At 42.5% G+C, this 27,110-nt stretch overlaps 2 protein-coding genes across 2 annotated transcripts in view; one reads left to right on the top strand and one right to left on the bottom strand.

The window, feature by feature from the left end:
- Positions 1 to 27,110, bottom strand: part of NAALADL2 (N-acetylated alpha-linked acidic dipeptidase like 2) — a 962,837-nt gene that overhangs the window by 346,692 nt on the left and 589,035 nt on the right. The window contains exon 10 of the mRNA XM_075004140.1: positions 4,700 to 4,850. Coding sequence (XP_074860241.1) covers positions 4,700 to 4,850 — 151 coding nt within the window. The remainder of the gene's footprint in view (positions 1 to 4,699; positions 4,851 to 27,110) is intronic.
- LOC142018482 (ATP synthase F(0) complex subunit C2, mitochondrial-like) lies at positions 15,663 to 17,000 on the top strand. The gene is made up of 2 exons (XM_075004349.1): positions 15,663 to 15,717; positions 16,780 to 17,000. The coding sequence occupies exons 1-2, from the start codon at positions 15,663 to 15,665 to the stop codon at positions 16,998 to 17,000; spliced, it is 276 nt and encodes a 91-aa protein (XP_074860450.1).

The raw sequence follows: 27,110 nt of genomic DNA, 5'->3' as shown, positions 1-27,110 counted from the left end.
GTACAAACATGTTGAACAAAAGCAATATGTACAAAAATAAAACAATACAAAGAAACAACAGTCCTCAATAATCAAAAGAAAACCAGGGAGGATAAAGGGGAGAACTATTTACATGGGGGGGACGGGGCAAACCGGGGGCAGAAAAAAACAGGGTCCAACTATATACAAGGGGGGGGGGGGGGCCACGTCCCGGGCCCCTCGCCCCTATAGCCCGGCACCGGGCGTTGGCGGCCGGGAGCCCCGCTGCGGTCGCAGCCTGGTCCGTGGCTGGGTGGGAGCGGGCTGGACCGGAAGGTACGGTGGCCGGCGAGTGTCAGGTGGCTCCAGGGGTCCCTCGGCGCTCCGGCCCTTGCCGGTGGGTGGCGGGGCGACGGTGGACGGGACGACGACGGGCGGAGCAGCTGGTGGTGGGGCTGCAGGAGCAGGCAGGGCGGGCGATGTGGCGGCTGGCACGGCATGGGGGGCCAGGTAGTCCACCAAGCGGTTAAATGTCTCCATGTAGGCCCCCCATGCCTCCTGGCGCCAGGCCAGCGCCCGCTCCTGCAGCTGGAGGTGGTGCTCCGCGACCTCCAGCTGCCAACGGTGGATGGCCAGCAGCTGGGGGTCCGTCGCCGTCGGCTGTTGGTGGCACGGGGTCCGCCGTCTAGCCCGCCATGGGGCCGGTCGGTCCTCGGCCGAGGGGCTGGCCTGGATCGATGGTCCCGGAGGGCTCTCCGGGATGACTGACGCCTCGCCGGCGCTCTCTTCCGGTCCTTCTGATGGTGCAGGTGCAGGACACAGGAGAGGAGGGGGGGAAGAAAAATGGAGACAGGCGTTAGTGTGGGCCCCGAGCCATGGCCTTTGTCCCCCCAGCCCTGTGCTGCAGGTTCCCCATCCCCGTCCCCGGGAGATGCTGCTGTGATGGATGGGGTTCAGGGGTCCCCCTCCCCTGCACCCCATCCCCTGGTGGGAGCGACTCTCACTTCACCCCGCAGGGTCTGACAGCAGGAGAGGTTTCTTAGGCCACAGATGCCCAGTTTCTCTCAGGAGCGACAGCACCAGCTGTCGGAAGAGACAGTCCTTCCAACCCATCCTGGGGAGAAGACCCCAAGGGGTGCCCCTCTGGGATGCAACTTTCCCCCTCCTCAGGCTGGCTGCCTTCCAGCTCTCCCTTCCCCTAGCCTCTACCTGTGGGCCCCGCCCTCGCCCCCCAATTCCAAGCCAGCTCGGCTCCTCCCTCCTGTTTGTTCAGGGCAGAGGTGTCACCTGCCAGATGTAGCCCCAGGATCCTCCTTTGCCCCTGGGAGCTATTCGGCTCTTCTTGCTCATATGTAGCCTGAGTCTCCCTTTGGCACTCCCCGCACTCCATCGCATGCTGCTGCTGTGGGGTGTTCCACCCCCTCCTCCCGGGGGCCCCTCGAGGTTCCGCTCCCCCCTGGCCCGGGGATGGGGCATGGCACTGTCATGCGGGGTGGGGGGGGCAGGGGCTGATGGATGCAGTGCTGTGAGGGCCATGGCCCTGGTGTCCTTGGGGCCATGGCCATGTGAGCATGTGGGGGGCCCTGGACACACATCTCTTACCCCCGCCCCTCAAGCCCAGGGGTGTCCACCAGAGGGAGGTACCTACCTGTCGGTCTGCTCCCACGGTCCAGAGATCCCCGGGGGGCGGAGGCCCTGCTGCTGCTCCAGGATGGCAAGAGGAGGATCTGCAGCCTGGATTCTGTGGAGGAGGAGCCCCCCTCCTCCTCCTCCTCCTCCTCCTCCTCCTCCTCCCGCGATGTCCTGGGGGGGGGCCCCCGGGGTGCGGGGCTTGCCTCCGGGGCGGACTCCGTCTGCAGGGCCTGCTGGGGCTCATTGGCTGAGGTGTCAAGGGTGGCCGGAGGGGAGGAGGTGTGCCGGGAGCCCAGGATGTCCCTGAGCTCCCTGTAAAAGGGGCAAGTGACGGGGGCGGCCCCAGATCGGCTGGCCGCATCCCGGGCCCGGGAGTAACCCTGCCGCAGCTCCTTGACCTTACTCCTGACGTGGTCAGGAGTGCGGGCAGGGTGACCCCGGGCAGCCAGGCCATCGGCCAGCCGAGCGAACGCATCCGCGTTCCGCCTCTTGCTCCCCATTACCTGGAGCACCTCCTCCTCGCTCCAGAGCCCTAGCAGGTCCCGCAGCTCGGCCTCCGTCCAGGAGGGGCCCCGCTGCCGCTTGCCAGCCTGGCTGCCCTGGCTCCCCTTGGGGGGGGGGTCCCCTGGGGGCGCTGGGGGGGCTGCCGGCCAGCCATCACAGCTGTGTGGGGCTGAGGGTGGTGCAGGTTGGCCGCGTGTGCAGGCTGCAGCCTGCATGTACCCTCAGCTTCCTGCAGAGGAAGGGAGGGGGAGGGGACCTTTAAGGGGCCGCTCCATGCGGCCACCAGTGAGATGAGGGGCTGGAGAGAGCGTCTCTCAACCCCCCAGCTGATGGCCGCCATGGAGGACCCGGCAATTTCGACGTTGCGGGACGCGGATCGTCTACACGGTCCCTACTTCGACGTTGAACGTCGAAGTAGGGCGCTATTCCGATCCCCTCATGAGGTTAGCGACTTCGACGTCTCGCCGCCTAACGTCGAAGTTAACTTCGAAATAGCGCCCGACGCGTGTAGCCGCAACGGGCGCTATTTCGAAGTTAGTGCCGCTACTTCGAAGTAGCGTGCACGTGTAGACGCGGCTAGTATGTGATAAACTCAGTTTACCACAGGTTAGGTGCTGTGTTGCATGGAAGGATTGCTAGCAAACCCTATATATTTGTCCCCAAGTTTTGGGGTATTTTTAAATTACTATTTTTTGTACTTACCATATGATATCACAGAGGTACAGAGTTTCTGGGTTTTTTTATAGGGGTGCTGCTGAGAGCTGTTGTACCAGACTGGAAAACCTGTATATAATGGAAACCACTTCAAGCCAGGTAGTGCGGTAGTACCCGCCTCCCAACCCTCCCAAAACACTCTCTCTCTCTCTCTCTTTCTCTACTCCCAGCACATTGGCTTTTCAGACTTATGACCCAGGCACAAGTGAACTCTGGCCAGGACAATTTATTAGCCTTCAGAGAAGTGTGAAAACAAGCAGAGACAAAGAAATCATTGTTTTGTTCTACCATTCGGTGGCATAGCTTTAATAAGAGGCTCCCAAGAGCTCTCCTCAGAATCCCTTCAGTGCCTCATTGCATCCATATTATCACAAATACATTAGAAATATGATAGCCTACTGCTGCTCATGAATGATTAGGAGTCTTAAAAGCAGGTGCAAGATACATTAACATTCTAGCAAAAACCATCAACCTACTCTCTGGTCTTCGGTTAAGCTTATCAACTTTTTTCCTTGTACCAATAAGTATTTCCCCTCTGGAACTAGAAATTGCAATCTATGTAACCGAAAGAGTATTTTCTATAACTGACAGCAAAGCAGCATGCAAGGTTTAAGGCAGTGAACCAGCAGCCTACTGTCAGCCGTATCAATTGTAATTAACTTAATGTTTCATGTAAGGTAAATAAAATGTTATGCAGTCAGCCAGACTGATACACAGACCATTCTTCACAAGTCATCACGAAATGATTAAGAATAAAGCCTTAAGTGTGCTACATTTACTTGTGTAGTTCCGACAGCACTTCTAGATTAGGTACTGTGAGATGCTGAGAAAACGTGCAATTCCTGTCCCATTGAGCTGTCAAAGCATTTCATGATGTGAATAGCTAACACTCTTCTTCAACAAGTAGGCCAATATTTCTGTTTTCTGCCATTCTAGTCATGAAGCATCTCAGCATTGCCTCAGTTGATTTAGTGCCAATTCAAGTCAGCCTTTAGATGTCTGTGTTAGTAACTGGACCAAATATTGTTGATGAAGTCTTGCCACAAATTCATAGTATGATTCCTAATACTTTTCCCCTACAGATAGATATTACAGGAGGTTGTAAAGCTGAAAATATATCAGAATAGATGTTTACTGAACTGCTAGAATAAAGATTTTAAGCAGAATGTAGACTGTGATGTACTTCAGATGGAAACTATTTTCAAAACCATTGTTGTACCACACTGACACTTACATTTAATTAACTTATTTATGTTCCATATTGTTGAAAAATGCATTTGCCTTCATATCATTTAACAAAGCAGAAGTTCATTAGCTGAAAAGACTGGATCTGTTCTGGTAGAATTGAAGTAAGCAAATAGAACATACCATATTAAAAGGATATTGGCATAGAATATACACAAGATCATTGCTATAACCTGTTCTGATTACACAGCACTTATATCTAAAGTCAAATGCTACCACCATCTACAACATGGGAGCACAAAGCCCAGCATATAGTGGAAATTGCTTCCTTAGCAGGGACAGATCCTGGAGACCCCAATGCACATGAACCACTGATCTGTGAAGAGAATTGTTACACAGTGGCTCTCTACATGGGCTAATGGTAGAATGTGAATGTACTGACAAAAGACAGCATAAGGAGTCTTGTAATCCAGCTAGTCCTACTAAGAGTCTTCGGTAGTATTTGGATGCAAGTTGCAGATCTCTAGACTATATATAGGTAATGAGAGTGGATTCTACCCTTTCAAACTTACTGTTTCTGTGTGCAAAGCCCTTTTATTCCTGGTTTGTGCCTGGGACTAGGGTTGATCTTATTGTTTCAATTCATGTATTGTTTACAATAAAATTTAAAATGCCATTAACTAGACACACCTAGAAAAGTACTTACCAATACTGGGATAACCAGGGGTTGATGGGTCTCCTCCATTATTTAGGGAAACCATGAATGCTTTATCACTAAGCTTTCCAGTCTTTGGTAAGTCGCAAGGGTCAACATAAAGAAGAACGCCTCCAAACCCTGCCTCTTCTAACAGAGAAAGCTGGGGAAAAAAGAGAAACAAAGGTGACTATCAACAAAAATCTTTGACATCACTATACAGTAGCTTCTATGCTAAAAAAAGGAGAAAAAAAAACAGTGTAATTCTCTGATTCCCCACATTTATCTATAAGATAATTTCTAAGCTTATGTCTAAAATCAGCTCTCATTTAAACGTAATTTTTACAGCACATGAAATAAACTGATCTGACACTAGCAACCGAAAGTCGATCTGAATTGTGCAAAGTAGTATGTTGTAAATAGATCATTTATACATATAAAATGCTTATTCAGCAGGGTATGAAAGCACATGGCTAAACTTAAGCATGCAGTGAGCAAGAAAAAATCTGTGGCCTGCCAGAGTTAGTCTCTGGTGGACTGCCACCACTATATTTACCTGTGCTTCTGCAGGTATTGAGCAATCACAGCTCTTGATGGTCCTGGATCACTGCTCATAGCCAATGTGAGTGGCAGGAAATGGTGCAGATTGGAACAGTACCTCCTGCTGTTCCCACTGGCTGCAAATGGCAATCAACAGTTGACTGCTGCAGTCACCTGATACCTGCAGAGGTGCAGGTAAATATACAGGTGGAGCCCTGCCAGTAACTAACCCAGGAGGATCAAATCCAGCCTGCAGGTTGGTATTTGCCCACCTGCCTTAAGCCTGCGAGCTGTTCTGTAGAGGTAACTCAAATGCTTATGCACATAACTTAGCTGGGGCCTTATCAATGTATGTCTTTTTTTTTTTAAATAAATAGAGTAGATAAAAATAATCCCTTCATTTTTTTAAATTAGACCTCATTTTTGCTTACATTTCAAGAGAGCTACACCATGGCATGTTAGGAGTTGGTACATAAACTCACAGGTAATATTGAAAACTGGAGAATAAACATGTTGGTCCAGAAAAAAAAAACGTTGCTTTTTCTTTTTATAATCTCTCCCTGTAGCGCACTGCAATAAACTACAAATTTCAACCTTTAATATAGTTTTTTTTTTGTTAAGAAAGTCTCCCAGTAGCCAAGATGTAGGCATCACAACAGAAACAGATTTATTTCTAGCCTGGTAAATCAGGCTTCCAGTAAAGCTGTCTCTATTAATTTACTTTATAGATTCAGTTTCTAGATTTCTTCAACAGTATGACAACAAATTAAAAATTTACCAAGGAATTCCTCTGCACACCAGCATATCATCAGGTGATACAGCCTATTTCCCATCTGTTGGCACATTGGGTGGCTGGTTGACAGATGATCCAACGTTGATTGAAAAACAAATGGGTGACCTGATGTTTGGCAACATTGCCAAGTGAATAGATGAAGTGAGTGAGGGACACTGTCTCAGCTGGTCAGGGTGGGGCCTCAGAAGCAGAACAAAGCTATAAGGTCCACTGCAGTACCAGTTCTGCAAACACAGGTTGAACCTCTGGGACCTGACTAGTGCCAAACCAGAGAATTTGCCATACAACAGGAGGTCAATATTGTCCAACAGCATTACCAATACTTCCACTGCTTACTGGACTCTTAGAAGATATTTAGGGGTAAATTACAGCTAAATAACAGCAAAGAACACTGAGAAACAAGACTGGTGAATGGAAACAAACTTTACGGAACCATGGGACACGTGGCCACATCTGTGATAAACTGTCATCTGGCTAACAAAAAACCATGCTGGATTACAGATGTTGCAGGATGAGACAGTGCTGGATTAGAGAGGTTGAACCTGTAGGAAGATTCTGAGGCCACAGAGAAATGTACTTTGCAGGATAGTTTTATTAAATTATTGTCTGATAGAGAATAGAAGAAGGAAAGCATCCTGGGGAAAAGTCCTGGGAGTATAGTTGTACAGCTGGTCAGGAAAAAAAAACAAATACAACAAAACAACCCCCCAGACTGTCTGTGGAATTTGCCAATTTGTCAAAATGGAAAAAGTCTGCAGAGATGGCTCAATTTCAATAAAATGTTTCTGGTACCAACACAACTCTTGAAACTTGCCTTCTTTTTACCAGCTCACCAGCTGCACTGGTGGGGAACCTGGGTTTACAGGCTCCATAGCTTGGGATCAGGAGACAGGTAAACTATCCTGGAGTAAGGAACACCAGGATTCTCAGAGTATGCAGCTTTAAGGCAGCCATCCATGCAGCTAGGCTCTGTTCTCAGGACCCTGAGGCTCGTCCTTTCTCAGAAAATTGTGAAATTTTGGCATTTTGTTCTGAACAGAAATTAAAAAAAAAAAAATTAAAAATCTCCAGGAAACAGAATTATCTTTCCACCTGCAGCCCTGTATACCTGGAATGAACTCCTCAACCGCTAATCTGTCTGAGGCCACTCTGGCATTTGAGTGATGTGTCACCAATGTTGGCGTTCCAGCCTTAACCACAGGGCTCAGCTTTGCAAAGAGAACCTTGTTTAAACTGAGAAGTCAAACCTTTAGCTCTAAGAGGTTCCTGCAGAGAAGAGGTCTCCTCAGTGCCCAGCTACAGGTCAGCCTCCTCTTGCAGCACTCAACACTCTAACTAGTGTGACCCCATCCCATCCCTACAAGAGCAGCTCCCACATCTCTTCGTACATAAAACTTATATCAGCACTAACAAAAATATACGCAAGAGATAAATGTTCACAATAGTTACTCAATAGAAACAGTACGGCTCTGTTTCTAAAACATCTCCTCCCGCAGTCTTACACAGGCCCTCGGTGTTTTGGCTTCAGAGTGGGAAGTGTTTTTAGTGTCCAAAGAGCCACTGAGGAAAAACACCAACAAAAAACAGCTGAGAAAGTTGGTTTGTAGGGTGATTACCCTGATTGGCCACCTTTTAAGCCAGATTTACATTCTAACTGCACATTGTCAATTGCTTTTTGAATGGCTGTTACAAGATGTCAGGAATAACTGCAAGTGTATTAAAGTTCTTGATCACAACACCCTTTTTCTGGCTTTGCTATCTGTAACCTTTCTCCATCATGTGGTTCATTGTAATTTTCCCCTCTGCCTTTTCTTTCTTTTCCCTTTCACTTCTTTATGGATACATTTATTTTGACTTTTGCTTTATTAAATACTGGACTTCTGCACAGTTGTTTATGACGTAGCTTTATTTTTTCTGTGTTATTGCACTCCATGGCTCAAGCTTCAATATTAGTTCATGTCTACCTCTTCTTTGGGACAATCAATTGTGCACTGCTAGCTACAGCATATTGTTGTATTCCAATGCCTTTCTTTGATGTTCTAAATTTAGAGGTATAGGGACTATCGTCCTTGTTTCCCCAGCCAACAGTGTAAAAAGGTCCAACTCTGCTGTAGTTTTGTGTAATACCTCTCTCCAGCCTAGAAATCCCACTCAAATAAGTAGCCTATGGAAAACAATAGGACCATCTACTTAAGTAAAGACAACTCATACACATAAGAGTTTGCAGAATCAGGTTTTAAATGAGCACAATAAGTGGCTTTCAAGGGGTTAATATGGGTGAAAGGCCTAAAATGTCGTAAGTCTCCAAGGGGTAACCATGTTAGTCTGTAGCTTCACAAAAACAAGCGTTGCTATAGCACCTTAAAAACTAACAGATTTATTTATTAGGTAATATGTTTGCTTGGGTAAAACCCACTTCTTCAGATCCACTTCTTCTGAAGAAGTGTTCCTTTCTCACAAAAGCTCATCTCCATGCAAAACGTGCTTTGTTGACAGTCTGTTGACAAAACTTGGTACATCCACCGGCAATTTTGTGCCTCTCTGTGTACAGGTAGAATACCTTTGTCGACAGTTTATGTAGACGCTCTGGGGGACCGTTTTGTCAACAGACAGGGCTTCTGGTTTGCCAAGCAGCTCTGTTTGCTGAGCTTCCATTTGGTCGTTCTGTCGAGAGCATGGCTGGGCAGCCTTGATGCTCTCTGTCAACAGAACGGATTGCTCTTTCAATCTGCTTTTGTGTGTAGACATGATCTGTTGACAGAAGTTCTGTTGAAAGATCTCTTCCAACAGTAACTTCTGTTGACAGATCGCTGCAGTGTAGACATAGCCTTAGTCCTTAACGTGCTATAGGACTGGTTGTTTTTTTCTCAAATGTCATAAGGGAAAAGTAATGAACAATGGCATGTCAGTTAGTTATTGTAATGTGCTGCCTCCTGTTTTTACTTCCATCTTCAGATAGTCATCTAGGTAATGAATGCTATGTAGAAAAGCTGAGAGGAAAAAGAAGCAGTATTAAAAGTTAAGTTATTTGGAAATGTATTTAAAATCACAATTTTCTCTTTTCTCTCATGACCACAGCCTTCTCCAGTTACATCTTTTTCTTTGTCTCCCTGTTTATTATAATAAATAATAGAAACAGAAAAGTCAATAAATATGTACAAGGTCATTTCATTTGTTTGAAGTGTATTTTTTAAAAAATCTTTTCAATACTAAATTCTTCAGTTTCATTAAAAAGGCTGCATAGGTCTTAGTCACGGAGAGTAGCCACTGCTGCTGCCATGGTTACAGAGAAGAGACGGAGAACCAGAAAACAAAACTTTTCATTTCCAAAATGTGAAAAATTTCTTTTTTTTTTCTTTTCTTCAATTTTTTTTCAGTTTGAGAGATTGAGAAAACTAACCCTTTTCTGCAAACAGTTTTGGTTTTCGTGAATCAAGAGTTTCTGACAAAAGCATAGAGAAGTCCTCTGATGAAGTGGGTCTTTGCCCATGAAAGCTTATGCTCCAAAATATCAAATTCGGAACATTAACACATGGTTTAAATCGTGAGGTGAACTTTCTGAGTCACTATAGGGGCTCGTCTGCATACCTAACAATCTAATTCTTGATCTTCCTCCCTACCCCTCCACTCTCTGATTTGCTCACCTTGATTATCTTTTTCTGATTTGTCCTCCTTGCTTACTGTTTTTGGTTCTCTGTGTCTTAAATACTGAGTCTGTTCTGGTCTGGCTAGGGTCTGAAGAAGTGGGTCTGTCCCACGAAAGCTCACCTAATAAACTACTTTGCTAGTCTCTAAAGTGCTACTTGACTGCTTTTTGTTTCCAAAATATCTGTTAGTTTATAAGGTGCCACAGGACTTTTCATTGTTTTTGAGGATGCAGACTAACATGGCTACCCCTCTGGTACTTAACAAAAACATTTTGATGAGTTCGTATTATTATCCTCTTTTTAAAGGTGACTCACAGAAAAGATGAAACTTTAAGCAGCGTTACCAGATCTGACTGAAGATATTCTGGGAATTTTTTTTCTTCCCAACAAGACATATCATCATTTCTTAAAGTATCTTATTAAAATCTCTAAGACTGATGTCTCTGAGAGAGTGATGCTGATTCTGGAAGACTCCAGGCCAATATTGGAGGGCTGGCAACCCCATCTGTAAGTATTTTATTTTTAAAGTACTGGCAGCAGAGTCAGGCTAGTACTGAGGCCTGGTCTTCACCAGGGATCAAAGTTGATCCTAGATACCCAATTCTAGCCAGGCCATTTGCACAGCTAGAATCAACATATCAGTATCGACTTTCTTCCCTGTCACAGATCAGGGATATTCAGGCTCGCACTGATATTCCAAAAGCTACGCATCAGCCTGGAGTACCAACGGTTGACAGCCAAGCCCAGAGAGATCAATTTTGCTGTGGCTTCACACACATGGCAAATTAGATCCCTGGAAGATCAATTGCGATGCACTGACCCCACCCCCTATACATATAGACATACCCTAAGAGTGCTTTAAAAAATCCCATTTTTAGGCCTTAATCATCTTGCCTAAACTCATACAGTAAGAGTCAGTGACAGAGTTCAGACTAGAACCCAGGAGTTCTTATTTCAAGGCCCTGATTTTCACTGGCAAGTTGGCAGCTGGCAAGTGCTCAATGGCTGTTGATTCAATAAAGGCCAAACATTTTATAATGGCCTTTGGAAGCTGAGAAAGCTGATGCACAAGCAGGGAAGCACTGTAAAAGTTTTGATTTGGAGTGGGTAGGGTTTCCCACCTGCACTCTCTCAGAACCAGCATCAATCTCCTGCTGATTATTGAAAGCAATTCTGGAGTTCTGAATACAATATTTTAAGAAAATGGCATTACATCACCCTAGAAAAAATCTCCTGAAATAGCTTCAGTCAGAGCTGGCAATCCTAGTGTGGGGGCTTTGGTCAATTGCTTTGTTTCTATTTTTCAGCAGGAGTGACAGAGGGCTGAGACTTGTGGGATAACCGCTGAGTTTTAATGCGATTTTCTTTGAATTGTGCTAAAGGAGTCTAGGATAAGAGATTTACATCTTTTTGTGTGTTATATATTTGGCTTGGCCACAATTTGCAGGGTGCTAACGGGGTATTCCTATTGCAAGGATACTGAAAAACCCTCTCTCCTTCTGCCCTATTTGCCTAGATGGGTGTTTTGGTGATACAAATTAATTCAAATAGTCTACTCATGTTTGAAGGAGATGGGGCTCTTGTCTCCCACTCCCCTAATTTCTTTCGTGTGATCTTTGATTCCCTAAGCCCATACAGGTAGAGAGTAGTAGTACCAACTGTTTATAAAACTAGCATTGGAGCTTGCCAAACCTATCCTGCCCATGCAGCATATCAGGCCCATTGTCTCCTTGTAGCCGTGGGGGAGGGGAGAGAGCAGTGGCGAATGGCCTCTCTCACGGCAGTTCTCCTGAAGACTTCTAGGGTTTTCCCTTGGGACCTGTAGAGTCACTGCCTGGTCTTTTTCTATGCTGCACAGTAACTCCTCAAAAATGCCTGTGATGGGTTGTCACCCTTGGGGTTCAGTCTGGTAGTTGTGGGAACTGTGGTATCCCTCTGAGGCACGCAGCTGGGCTGGGAAAACCACCAGCCTCACCCAGGTCCTGTTATCCTGACAACACAACAGCAGATGTGTCACTCACGGAAACTGAGTGCACATAGCAGACAACAGCCAGTTCCCCAGCAAACCAGGCAATCAGTCTCACTAGCTTAGATTAAAACATAATACAAATGTATTAACTATAAAAAGACTGAATTTAAGTCATTACAAGTGACAGCAAATAGATCAAAGCAGATTTCCTAGTAAATGAATAAAAAACACATACTAAGCCTAAAAAAGGTACCAGAAAGACTGGATATGAATTAACAATTTCTCACCCTGGCTGATGATATAAACAGGCTTGAAGATTCTCAAGGCACAAGCTGCACTTGTTTTGCAGCGTGGGGCTCCCCATGCCCTTCAAAGTCCTTTTCTTTAGATTGGGGCAGGGAAGTACAGAATCACAGATGATGTCTCTCCAACTTCTGTAATTTTAGCTCATGTCAGGAACTCTGAGCTGAAAACAGCTCTGAGCCCAAATTGTGGAAAAATACAGGTATCTAAAATGGAGATCAGTATGCCCTGCTGAGTCATAACAGCCATGACTTAAAGGATGTCTTAAGAGCTCTCAAGAAACCTTCTCCAAAGACCTATTATTTTTTACTAATGGCCTATTATCCTGAATTGGCCCTTCACAACCAACTGTCTAAGCTAGAAGCATTTTGCCCACTGGGTGTTACCCAGGCATAACCACATTTCAAAAATACAGATACAGAGTTACTATTTATAACTTCAGATATAAAAAGTGCACATGAATACAAATATGATAATTGTATTCAGCAAATTGTAACTCTTTCCGATGACTCCTCATATGACTCCTCTTGTACAAATCACACACTAATTACACCATAATTATATCATAATAATATTACTATGATGAATATTAAAGTCACGCTGCCACTTTCAAGTCCTTGTTCCACTCCTGACATGACGGAGAGGCAGGGGCAGTATTGCCCACAGCAGTTCTATAACCCCTCTATCATTGGTGCGGGATTTATAAAGCTCATCATTGGCATCTTATAAACTGAACTAAATAATAAAAATCAAAATTGGCACCTGATCTCTGGTCACTTTAGTTCACTCTCAGTCACATGTTATATTAGCATTCTATTTGTAAGAGATTTTAAAGGATTAATGTGTTGTATGCTGGCAAAGTCAAGAGTAGCTAGGGTGACAATACATCCCTGTCCCAAACAGGGGACAGGGAAATATAGGGGGAGGGGCAGCTTCTCCAAGCCCTGGGGAGCCGGGAAGGAGGTGGCAGCTGCCCCTCCTCGCCGAGCCCCCGGCTGCAGCAGCCCCCAACATTCCCGGGAGCTCTAAGGAAGTGGCAGGGATGGGGCAGCCACAAAATTTCCCCCCCCCCCCACACACTTGCCCTGTGCCCCAGGGAAGCAGTTGGGAGGGGGCAGCCACCCATGCTCCCCCAGCTTCCCTGTGCCCTGTGGAAAGGTAAAATACACTAACCTGCAAGCTCCCTGCTCTCTGGCTAGCAGATGCACCTGCGCAGCTGCTGGCAGAAACTATGGGACAATTAGTCCCTTTTCTAAAGTATGTAGGGATGCCTTTTTGGCATCCCAAATACAGGACAGCCGCACCAAAAATGGGACGTATGATCACCCTAAGAGTAGCATGAGTGGAAGAGGTTATGTTTTGACCTGTTGTGCATGGTAACATTTGATAAATCATAATAAGAAGAGCTATTGATTATCAGTGACTCCCAATAACCTAATTATAAATTGAATCTTAATAGAAAGTGTTACCAACCTCATTCAAGCCCCAGTCTGTAACAGTTTGTGTCCATCTGGGTCTCCTTAGAAGCTATCTGGGCTCTGTATACAAGGTCAGTTACAGTAGAAATGCCTCAGTTTGTCTCTCCACCTCCTTGTCCTCTGCTTCCCCAAACCACCTTATTTTTGATTCCCCCTCTCCTGAAATTTCTGTGCTCTACAGGATAGACTATCAGAAGATATCCTCTAACCATTCTTAAAAATCTTGTATTTCTAATGAAATATTTTTTCATGTGTTATGTTACACAAGATACGTACTCAAGCACTGCTTGCTGATTGACAATTTTCTGTAGCAGGTTTCTGGTGTCTCAGAAGATGCCATTCTTCTGGAAAATGGCTAGCACAAACATTGCACCTCAAAACACTAATTTAATTTAAAAAACCAAGAAACTAATTTTCAAGTGCATTTCACAGTTTATACATACTGAGAAGTGCCTTTAATCACTGTGATAATTCAGACTGCTGTTCTGGGGGAAAAAAACAAGACCTCTTTCTTATGTAACTATTTTAGCGCTACTCACTAATGCTGGTATACAAGTAAAAAGCATCACTACACTCACGTTAAATGTTTGTGTTTGCCCTAAGAGGCTTGCATTAGGAACAACTCAGTTGGCAGTGAAGATGTCCATATATCCTGACACAAGGACATGACAAAAAATGTCCATCACTGGAGGCTATTTCTTGAGAAGTAAAAGAAGGTAGTGAAAGGATTGGGAATGCAAAGTGTGAGACACAAAGGTACTTATCAGTATGTTATTTAACTTGTAGAGGTTATTTTCTCCCCCAGTCCTACGACACAATATGGACTAGGGGCTAAAATCAGAAGCAGTGCTTAAGGAACTGTAAATTAGACCTTTCCCACCAAGTTCGACTCCTTCAACTCAGATTCTGGAAGGCCCAATTACTAATGGGTGAGGGAGACCAAAGCTGGTTTAGCTTGTACACCAAGGAGTTGAAATAAGGTTGTAAATTTAAGCACTCCCTACTCTGACCTGAAGTACTCTTTATCACACCATCTTCCAGTTGCATTCCTAACTGCAGCTTTCCCTCTTCCACTCTGAAGATGGAGGAGAAGTAAAGAAGTAGCCAAGGATAAATGTCCAAAGTCTTAGAAAACCCTCATGACTGCCCCAAGACACCTGGAGAAGATGCATGGGATCAGGTTCTTTCTAGCAGGAGTCTTGACTTGTTTCTCCGATCTGATCTGACATTCTCATCTGTCTTTCTTCTAATCCTTCTTTCTGTCCTATTCATCTACTTTCCCCTCTTCTTTCCTTTGCTGCCCCAAGGAGAATGGGGCAGGACAAATTAAGCCAGGGACAAAGCAAAGCATTGTCTCTTACTTACTTTCATGAGTGACCACCTATTTTTGCCTGCATGCTTCTCAATGGTGGGGGGAGTATACACTGGTTCAAATCTTCCACTGCCCTGTACCACATGCATTCATGTACATTGTCAGACAGTGAAAGCAAAGTGAGTGGAATATGCTTCAAAAGTTGCACAAGGTGTAAGACAGTGGAGAATCAAGTCCTAACTCTCTGAGGCAAGGTCGGCATACCACAGAAAATTGGCCTGACATACACTACTCCAGTTATGATAATAGCATAGCTAGAGTTAACATGCTCTACGTTGAATTTCTGTAGCATCCCCACTACAGGAGGTGAATGGAAGAAACTTTACCACCAACTTCCCTTACTCCTCGCAATCCAGTGGAGTATCAGGGTCGACTGGGGTGCCATCAGCAGTTGATTTAGTGGGACCTTACTAGATCCATTATATCAAACCCTGGGAGATCAGTCTCCAGAATGTTGGATCTCTGGATAAGTGAAGACAAGCCTTGACTTGTTGTAAGATAGAGGAAGACTTGACACTTGGCAGTATAGTTTTACTGACTATAAGATGGTACCCAGTCAAGAGATCCCTTTAGTGCTCAATCTCACCTACAACACAACTCAAGTGACATTTTTATTTTCTTATCGTGTCATATTCCACCCTACTATATTATGCAAACCCACTGTGTGTGATCACTATATAAAGACTATAAAATAACTTTGGTACATATTCTAGCATCACATTAGTGTTCAATTCTTTTTATCATTTTGTCTGGATTATTGTATATTTTAATTATTAATATACTGCCAGGGACATATAAAACAGCTTACATTTCCTAAAGGGCACTGAGCACAGCATGTTATCTTATGCTGAAATTACCTTCTAATTCAGGGCCATGGCTCTGCTAAACATTCATATTAGCTGTATGCTATTTTGTACTACCAAAATGTGTCGTTACTATAAATCCTACCTCTTTTTACATGGAACATGTGCCACTGTGTCTTTAGTTTCCAGTTCTCATTAATATTAAGGCCCCTTTACATGATTTGACAAGTATAAAGAGACTGAAAAGTGAGTGGAGAAGTATAACAATGATCAGTGTATGGAAAAATATGATTACTTATAAAGTAAACTTCATACAGAGATGTTATTTTACTTAGCAAACCTAATAAAATAAAGTTATTTTTAATTACACACAATTATTTTTTTCTCAGTGTAGAAATTTGAGACTCTGTGGGTCACGTTTCCACCTTTCACCTAATGCAGTTATTTGAATCTGTACCAAACAAGGGTAAGGTTACCAAGCCACAATATTTTACATTGGATTTGCAAGCACCCCAGTTTCTCCAGAGCTGTGCTCAACTGTTAGGGAGAAAAGAAGCTTCCTTTGCTTCCCTTCTCAGCTGTGGCTGGGAGGCAGGTCCAGGAGACTGCTTCCTGGGACCTAGTGCCCATCTCCATCATCTTCCATGTATTCTGGGTCCAATTTCCAGGCAATTGGAGAGAGCCTGTAGGTGACGGAGGGAAAAGACAGTGCAAGAGCAGTAAGCGGGGAAGCTTCCACAGAACCTGCAAATTTCATACCACCAGATCCTGGTCATCTGTGAGAGGATCTGAACCTGCGATCTCTGGAGTTCAGTGCGTGAGCCTCTACCACATGAACTAAAAGGCAGCTGGCTGGTACTTAAGGCTATAGAATGGACTCAGTATTCTCTCTGCAAGTGGTCTCAATGGCACTAGACAGGACAGTACACTGCATGCAGAACACTACCTCTGCTGCTGCAGCCAAGAGGCAGATTCCAGTGCCCAGAAGTCCCCAGGGAAACAGTACATCCTGCAGCCCTCTGCCACGTTCTCCTGCATAAAGCTCACCTCCTCTCTGGCCCCAATCCATGCAGGATCAAGAGTTTTGCACAGACCAATTTCTGCATCTGTGTTTTCTAAGCAACAGAAAAGGACTGGAGAGGACAGCGCAACACCTAATGGAGCCCAGAATGCTGTCTTCTAAGCAGCACTTAGAGAGATCAGGACTAGTGCTACCAGCAGGGACACTGCCAAATTTTTTGGTACTGGTGCTGTCACAGTAGGAATGGCTGGTTCCGGTGCTGGTATCAAAATTGTCTTTTGTAGTCTAATAATTGGTTATGCCAGATATCTGTCTGTGAAGCAGCAGCTGTTTTCATATGTTATACTGGAATTTGCTGTGTCTGAAGCTATGGGTCTCTTTGGCTGATGGTCTCTTTCTTGATCCTGTTTGCAACGTGAAGAGATCCACTGCTTGCAATGTTGGCATTAGTAAACAGCAAATGTAATTGTATGTATTTTACTGGGATGCACAAACTGTTTGTGTGGAAATAAACTTTATTTCCAAAGTCATTTCGTTAAAGACAATAACTGAAAAATGCCTCTAACTCCAGACAGAGCTATTTCCCCCCTGCTGTGAATGAACGAATTCCCACACATTTGTAGGGGGAAAAGAAAAACAAAGCAAAACAAAAACACCCCATTCTGAATACCAATACTCTAATTCCTACTTCACTTTCCATCAAGGAGCTTCAGATTTATGATGCGCTATACTGAACTGTATTAAAAATCAAAGAAATCCCATTTTTCTTTGATGTATTTTCCATATGGTGATGCATAGGCAAGCAAGTTCTTTACTTATGCTCAGCCTACTTCCACAGGCCAACATATCTTTGCACTGTTAAGGGATCACAAAAGCACCGGAGGAAGCTCAACAACCAGCATTGTAGGCTTCTCCTGCCCCCTGCTCTCCCTGGAGGATTTAAATCCATTTCTCAACAGGCTATCATAGAAAGACTGTCTGAATACGCTAAGGTATTGGTCTGTCCATTTGCTGGATCTCTAGCAGTCCAATCCATCATGGGTTCAATGTGAAAACAGGAAGTCATTGTCTTCAGCCAGTGCAATACAGGTTGCACCTCATTAATCCAGAACTCTCTCAACCAGCAAACTCCATAATCCGACATGATTATAGTTAGCCAGATGATCACGTATCATGGGTGTGGCCGAGTTTCCCATGGTCCCATAAAGTTTGTTTAGAGCCACCAGCCCTGGCTCTCGGTGTTCTGTGTTGTTATTTAGCTGTAATTTACCCCAGCTGTATTCCAAGAGCCCAGTAAGCAGTGGAAGGGTCAGTAATGTGCTAGAAAATATGGACCTCCATCGTCCGACAACTTCTCTCATCTGGCACCAGTTTGGTCCCAAGGGTTCCAAAAGAAAGAGGTTCAATCTGTACGAGGAGGCAGTTTTCAGAGCAGGCCAGCCTGAAAAGCAATGCCAGACGATGCAATTTCCCCACTACTACTTCCTATACTTCCATGGATTTTACACCTGAGTGGTTTTCTTTTATACTATAAAAGCTGGCTGCCTCCCAGATGCAGTCAAGGTGAAACAGGATATAACGGAGTCCATAGCTCTGCACCTACAGGGTTCAGCTTTGCCCTATGTCTCGTACAGATCAGGGGAGAAGCACAAGTTTGAAAGAACTGAGCAGGATGGGGAATGTTTCTGTGTTCATTCTTATAGAGACGAGCACTCCACTATCTGGGAAGGAGGAGGAAAGAGTGCAACAACCCTTATGCTACAGCTTACTCAGCAGTATTTGTATGAATAATTGAATATAGTGAGAGTAGAATAAACTTGTTAATTTAACATAAATAAATATGTAAAAGAAACGTTTGATGACTTTTTTTGTACATGTAATTCATACATAGACCCTTCCCTCCCATTAGCCTTAGGCCTCTAATAACTTTAATCTGGCTTGGCCTGTATGGAAACCCTGTGATGTGTAAGAACTAGAATACTCTTTGTACAACACTTATGAGTTTACTGAGTAAAAGCACATTCATATAAAGAGAATCACAGATAACACAGTTCAAGAAAAATACATAAAGAAAACAACTGGAGGAAATATAAGCACCTGATTCATGCAGTTTTGTACATTACAGAGCAGAGGGGAAATACTTTTTAAGGGTAAGAGACTTCTGGGGAAAAAAATAGTAAAAGGCACCAATTTTCAGAAAGACACCCAAGACAGGAATGTGTGAAACTAAGGAGGCCAAAAAATGTACTGGGATTTCATACAAGTTTCAATACTATAAAATTTAATATCCCTATATAGTAGAAAAAAAGCCTCAATCTAAATACAGTATTTTGAAAATGATATTCATTCTGGGGTATACTTGTTTGAGTTTATTTTTCATTTCTCTCAAAAGAAGACAGCATTCTTCATTTGTTATAATACTAGGACAGCAATCCTACAAGGACTTAGTTCCTGTGCACATAAATGTACAGGTAAATAGTCCCCATAAGGTCAATAAGATTAGTCATTTGTTTAAAATTAAATGTGTTTGAAATGTTTAAGTGTGTGCCAGGGCTGATCCCCACTCTGACACGCTGGCTACGTCTACACCCGGCCAAAACTTTGAAGTGGCCATGCTAATGGCCAAATCGGAGAATACTAATGAGGCACTGAAATGAATATTCAGCGCTTCATTAGCATGCTGCGGGCCGTGGCACTTCAAAAGTGCTGCATTTCTCTCGCACGTGGCTCGTCTACACAAGGGGTCCTTTTCGAAAGGACCCTGCAAACGCTGAAATCCCCTTGTTCCTATCAGCTGAATAAGAATAGGAATAAGGGGATTTCAACATTTGCAGGGTCCTTAGAAAAGGACCCCTGTGTAGACGAGCCACGTGTGAGCAAAACACAACACTTTCAAAGTGCCACGTGAGCAGCATGCTAATAATAAATAACCTGACTCCATTTAAACAGATGTGTTTTGTAAGTTCATAATGAAATGAACAACAGTTGTTCACAAATGAATCAGAGGTCTTACTTTACTAGCTGGACAGGTTATAAATTGTTAGTGAATTATTTTTTCCTGCTGAAGTACCAATTAAAATAATACAGCCTTGCAAGCAATTCCCTTCCATTTTACTAATTGGTTATGTCTAACGCTATCAATTGTGAGGATAACACCACTTCAACTTTTAGAGAGCTTCATGGATATCTTGCTCTTCCGAATTTCTAAAGCAAATTTCTCACGGAGAAAAAAAAACTTCGCACAATACAGATTTAATTAGATGCCACCACCTTCTTAATCATTTGCTATAAAACATTGTATTTGTGAGCTGCTATAGTGACAAAGTTGAGACTACAGGAAGAAAGATATACACTTCTGCATTTTTATTTCAATTTTCTAAGCCCACATTTTTAACAAGGAAGATGGCAATGGTCCATTTTAGCTTTGATCTAATTTTTGAACACTACATTAAATGTTTAATCATGCTGCTACATTTCCCATCACAGATGTCTGGGGGCAGAGTTCAAAAGAATTTTGTGGTGAAATAGTATCCCAAGAGGCTTATACATTTACTGATCCACCCCAAGGTGTTGTGTTAAGATGGTATAGCAGACGGGTGACATATCCAGTTTAATGCCTGAATGCTCTGTGATGATGAAAAGAATACATCTTTGCTATACAGCTCAAACACTGTCCTTGTCTAATGAATGATACTACAGCAACATTGAACAAACAAGACTGGTAAAAGGATGCAGGTGCTTAAAACTGCAAGTATCTGGAAAGGCGAGTAACTGATCCTGTAATTGAGAGGTTGTTCTTTATAAAAGCTTGACAAGGTGGAAAAAATACACTAAATCTGAAGTAAACACTATTATTCTTGGCATAATTGTGAACAGTTCTATGCACCTTAATAAACCACAGCCTGAGAATTGTTGGTACTACTTACCATGCCAAAGCCCCATGACAAAATATTCAAACTGTGATGAATGTATTGCCGTACGAATGACAGATTCATAAATAGTAAAGCCAGAAGGGATCAGTATCATTATCCGGTCTTATCTCCTGCATAGCATAGACCATAGCACTTTTCTGAATCAATTCCTGTTTGAACTACAACATATCTTTTAGAAAAACAAAAATCCAGTCCTCATTAAAAATTGTCAAAACAACAAGGAGCCCTGTGGCACTTTAAAGACTGCTTTATTTCCTATGACGAAGTGGCTTTTACCCACAAAAGCTTACGCTCAGATAAATCTGCTCGCTTTTGAGGTGTCATAGGACTCCTCGTTGTTTTTGCAGGTATAAACTAACATGGCTACCCCTCTGGGACTTAAAAACCAGTAATAGAGAACCTATAATTACTATTGCTAAGTTGCCCTCATGACAAATTACCCTCACTGTTATGAATTTGCCTCTCATTTCCAGTCTGAAATTTTCCAGATTCAAACTTCCAGCTAACAGTTTGTATCATACCGTTCTCTCTCAGACTGGAGAGTCTACTTTCTCTATTATTTATTTATTTAACTTCTTCCACTGCTTACTGGGCTCTTAAAAAACATTTAGGGGTAAATTAGATCTAAATAACAGCACAGAACACTGAGAGCCAGGACTGGTGGATGTAAACAAACTTCATGGGACCACAGGAAGCTTGGCCACATCCATGATAAACTGACATCCAGCTAACTAAAGTCATGACAGATTATGGGTGTTGCCAGATGAGGGAGTTCAGGATTAGAGAGGTTCGACCTGTACCTATACACTGTCATCAAGTCATAGCTTAACCATTTATTTATTTATTTACTTATTTATTAAGATGAACAAACTGAGCTCCCTGTAGCTATCACTAACAGGCCTGGTCTTCAATCTTTTAAACTCCAATTTATCATTTTCTGTATTGAGCTGTGGCCACAAGAACTGTACAGTATTTCAGTGGTGGTTGCATCCAGTGTCAAATGCAGAAGTAATATAACCTCTCTACTCCTATCTGAGATTCCCTTGTTTATATAACCACCATGGTCACATTAGTCCTTCTAGCCAGTATTGCACTGGGAGCTCCTGTGCAGATGAACTGCACTGTGGATCACAGTATCAAGCGTGGGAAGGCAACCAGCATGGGACTACAACTTGCTGTCCTGAGAAGGAGAGCCAACACAGAGGAGAAAATAGTCTGATCAGGTAAGGGCCAACACAGCATATTTCCCGAAGTAGCAAAAGGACACCAGGGACCAAACTCTGAGTCACAATTCAATATATGGCCTGTTCTTGTGACACAGCAACTGGATGCTGTACCTTGGCTTCCTTGCATTGTATTTCAACCCGTTTGACCCTACGGGTTTTTTTTTTTTTGTTTGTTTGTTTTAAATTTTGTTCATATCCCTTCTCCTCTAGTCTCTAAATACATTAGATACCAAAAAGCAAGCTGACCCATTCCTGCAATCCTTTTACAGGAAAACTCCTAAAGTCACACTTGCAAGGCACAGTCCCATGCTTACACAGAATTAATATTTTGTCCCTATTTTTACTGTCTCTTCTTGTCATGACTGCAGTTGTCTAAAATAAAAGTAATTTTTTACACGACAGCAGTTTTTAAAAATGTTAATTTTTACAATAGAATACTTCAATGTTTAAATATAAACCAGATAAATTGCCAGTTCCCTGCATTAGATTTCAGGAACTTTTAATACAAACAGAGTGCATATTTTATTGCCAGATCTTGCTTACCCATGCTAAGAAATCCACAATGTTCAATTCTAATTAAAATTGAAATTGAACTACAATTCCCTGGAAAGAAGGGCTGGTTTGGACTTAATAAGCTATACTTAATTTATTTCAGAAACAAAATAATTGAATTGCTTACAGTCCAGGAAAAAAATGCTTGCTTTATTTGATGTAAATGTGACACAAAATCTTTTATACTGCCGTTGCATTCCTCAGTCTCTGTGAAATACTATAAGTAAGCCATGTAGTGAAGCACTGTGTGAGTAATAAATATCATTAAACATTTCAACAAGCATACAGAAGAAACATTCCAAAACTGTGATATCATTTCCTTGTAAACAACGAATGTATTATTCCCCCGATGTTTCTAACTCCATTGAAGACTATTTATTTTCAATATTTTCTATCTCTGTTGAGTGAGCACTTAATGCTGGCAGGCCAAATGCCAGCGATTGTCCAGGCTGCAGGCATTAGCAAACTCATTGCTTGGAGATCAGACCAGCTCACCTGTATATTTGCTCAAAAGAAGTATTAGTCTCCTATCTGAGATTCCCTTGTTTATATAACCACTATAGTCACATTAGTTTTGCTTTATAACTTTGTAAATATTTGTTCTGAACCCAGACACAGGAATCAGAGATTTCCATGGGTTGCCCCCCCCAGGTCTTCCCTGAAAGATATGTTGAATTGACAGATAACTACAACTTTGTCATCCTTGTGATTTAGTTGATAACTCATTCACATGTATATGCTTGCTCGTTTTAATCTGCAAATAACTCTCATTTCTCCTTCTTACTTAATAGCACTTGAGATAGTTTATTACAGGACCAATAATAGCTGATGTCATTGATGTAAGATCTAGAGCACCAAGTGATCTGGGATAAGTGAGGGGTCTCAGGATCAGAAGCATTTTTGGGGTGATTTTTTGTGTGTGTATATGTAAGTGTAAGTTTATCACTGAGTCCAGTTTATCTGGCAAGATAGACAGGCCAGTCTAAGGTGACTGTCTGACTCCATGGTAAGATGGTTCTAATGATCCAGGAGTTCACATTTGTTATTGGCTTGGTGAAATCTAACAACAGAACACACCAGCAGTTTTGGGTTTCTGCCATGTTGACAAGCACTCTGTCATGAGTCACTCCAGACAGCATGACAAAGAGAAAAGAAAATCAATTATGTGATAAAAAAATTATACAAGAAAATAATTATAACCCTGGCAGGCCTGCTGGCAGGGGTGGTCAAAGGGGCAATTGCCTCAGGGCTCAGTGATCTGGCGGTAGCTGGGGCCACAAGCATTTTAAATTGCCACTGGAGAGCTATGCAGTGTGCTCTGGTCAGCTGTGCAGAGCCCCACTGCTTTCACACAAGGCCTCACCCCATCTAGGCACATGGAGCTGGCCCCCACCCCCATGCTGTTCAAGGACCCAACAAGGTTGTCAGCCCTAGAGAAATATATCTAAAAAACTCTAGAGGGGCCTTAATCTGTGCTTTACAGCCTATACTATGGGTATCAATCTATAACTTAAAGCAGCCATATCAGGAGGTCCTGGATGGATTTCTGGGACAAGGAACGTGCTGAAGGCTCTCTTGGGGACTATAGACATGGTCTCCATAACCAATTTTATCCCAGGCCTTTAATGCCTGCAGTGAGGAACTGCTCTGATTATGAGATTAGAACACTAACTGCCGCCCAATGAAAGATTGTGATGCTGTATGACTGAATACAACCATCTTTCCTATCACTGTGGCACAGTTGCAACAAAAGTTTTACAAAGTGTGTCAAGTAATGCTAACGGAAGTTATTACTTGCTAAGTATGATTTATATCTACGCATGTATCATCGTTGTACCTGGAGTTATGAATATTAGCTCTGCACTTGTATCTTACAAATGCGTTGGGCTGGTAAGTAACATGCCTCAGACCGAATTTAAATTAAGGCCACACACTGATGGATGCTTAGCTCTCACAAAGAGCCACAGAACAAACTCATCCCTCCCAATACGTCTTCCTGTGGACACCTTAGCAGCAGTGTAGAAAATGCCTGTCCCTTGAGTCATTGAACCAATTAATAACCACATGATAGGCTCATGTGACCCTCAGATTCCATCTTGGGACAGTGACCTTCCACAAACAAGGGCACAAGCTTTGTTTCAGACAGTAAACTTCCAGGCACATAGCAAAGAATTTAAAAAAACCTTGAGTTATATGTTTTGCTTTTTTTCCTATTCCTTGGATTGTGGATTTACAACAAAAAGGGAACATTTTGAACTATGGACTGAGGAATTTCTAATCTTTTGGAAGTTACCAGAGAGATTTTACAAGCCAGTAGTATATTTAATCACTGCTATAAAGATGATATAAGGCCTTTGCAGTTGTTTCTATGTATGGTATACTGACTATTATTAATTCTCTTCTTTTCGTTTATTGTTAAATGTTTAGTTTTAGTTACCAAAGGATTGGCATCAGCTTGATTATGGAGTAAAATCTGGGTTATATAGTGACCTGGCTAACTGATTGATCTCTTGGGATTAGAAGATATTCAATGAAATTGTTTTTCAGTAACCACTCATCACAGAGAACAGTGTCTGGGTACTGAATCAAGGGCTGGGATGCCTATGGAGACTGCATTTTTTCACTTTTTAAACTGTGAGTGGAGACATAAGTTTTCTTCTGTTACTAGCTGGATATAATCTAGTAAAAATAACCACCACCTTGGAATAAATCTGCCCTTTTCTCAGCAGCTTGTCCTGAATTTAGCATCCTCAGCTTGTGACCACTAAAACATGGTGGCACGGATCCTGCCTTCTTGGCACTTCTAGCTCTCATGCTCGCTTAAACCCTCCCTGTCCTTACACTAAACAAGGACAAAGATTAAGAAATGTTATGACCTCGTGCACACAGAGCATGTATAAGGGGAAGACTTCTTATGCATTTTCTGTCCCTTTTTGTTCATTCACAACCTAACCTGCTATAACTGAGGATGAAATGCAATATATAATGGTTTTCCCCAAATAGGATAGACAGACATTTATATTTATATCAAAGCAAACTCCTACTGAAAATAAGATACACCATCATGATAACTTACTAGCTAGCTAGATAGAGAGAGAGCTGTAAAATAAACAAATATTCTTCAATTAAAATAATGATTCTATTTTCAAACTGAACATTTTCAGAAGGGTTTTTTAAAGTTTATCCGTTAAAGAAATGGAAAGCAACTGAAACTTTATTTTTCAGTTTTGATATTTTTTTGTGAATTTGTTTTTGACCAATGATATCAATAATAATGATGTAGGAAGTCAAGGGAATGTTAAATAAGGGTCAGACTTCAATACCTTTACTTATGTAACCTGCTGTGGATTGTCTGTTTACAGGCTCTGCTACGTTCAATCCACGTAGTTGCTACAGAGCATTGGCTTTTTAACCCAAGTTGTAGCAGCTGTTTCTAACTCTGAAGGACCCCTTCCCACAGTTCAGTCTCCAATGTATGAGGCAAGAAGATGGTCATCACATTCATGTTTTAGAAAGTAACTTACTCTGTGAATAAGTCCATTCATGATTCGGTGTGCACCAGGGATAACAACCGGACTTAACTAAGTTGTAGGAAATACAAATTTAATGAAACAATATGCTAATCTGTATTTTAGGATCCTGCATCCTAAATTAATGCCAATCCACATGGGATTATGGAAAAACAGATCCTGTTAAACGAACATGATATTTTTATGAGACTAGAATCTTGGTGATAAAGATAAGAAGATTTGATGCAATATACTTAAGAGTATGGTTACACTAGCGAGCATCTACACACAAAATGCATTTTGTCACCAGAAACTGTTGACAAAAATGTGGTATAGACGCTCCAGGGGCTCTTTTGTAAACAGAATAAATAGAACGATTGATCCGCTTTCATGCGTAGACATGATCTGTCGACAGAAGTTTTGTTGGAATATCTCTTCTGACAGTAACTTCTGTAGACAGATTGCTGTAGTGTAACCTTAGACTTCAGTAAGGCATTTGATTTTAAAAAATAGAATGATATACGATTAACATGGCACATATTAAATAAATTAAAGGTAACTTACTGATAGCCTAGTGATATTCTTGAAGTGGAGTAGAGAGGTTATGTTGACTCTGGATTTGACACTGATGTGAACACTGCTGAAATGCTGTGTCCAGCTTTGGTGCCCAGAATTCAGGAAAGAGGTTGGAGAGAGTTCAGAGAAGAACCTCAATAGTGATAAAAGGATTAGAAATTATGTTTCATAGGCTGTGTCTACAGTACAAAAAGAACTTCGAAGTAAGCAACTTTGAAGTTGAGAGTCTACACACAGCCTACTTTGAAGTTAAACTTCTAAGTAGGGCACTACTCCATTCCTGGGAATGGAGTAAGGACTTCAAAGTTGGGCTCCCTACTTCAAAGTTAACTTTGAAGTTAGTTCCTAGTGTAGACACACCCATAGTGATAGATGCAAGGAAGCTTGATCCATTCAACTTAAAAAAGGGAAGTGGAGGAATAAATTGATTACAAGTCCATATACACATAAATGGAGAACAAATATTTGATATTAGGCTATTAAATCTAGTAGCAAAGGATATACTATGATGTAAACAAAATTCTGATTGGAAATAAAACAGATTTTTAATATAGAGTGTAATTAACCTTTGGAACAATTTATCAAAGGATACAATAGATTCTCCATCACTGGAATTTTAAAATCAAGATGGGACATTTTTTTCTAAAAGATCTGCAGTGTGAATTTTTGGGGGACATTTTATGGCCTGTGATACATGGGAAA

This window comes from Carettochelys insculpta, chromosome 10 (genome assembly GCF_033958435.1).
Source record: "Carettochelys insculpta isolate YL-2023 chromosome 10, ASM3395843v1, whole genome shotgun sequence".
Classification (NCBI taxonomy): Eukaryota; Metazoa; Chordata; order Testudines; family Carettochelyidae; genus Carettochelys; species Carettochelys insculpta.
The sequence above is the reverse complement of the archived record's forward strand: the minus strand, read 5'-3'. Positions and strand labels throughout refer to the sequence as shown.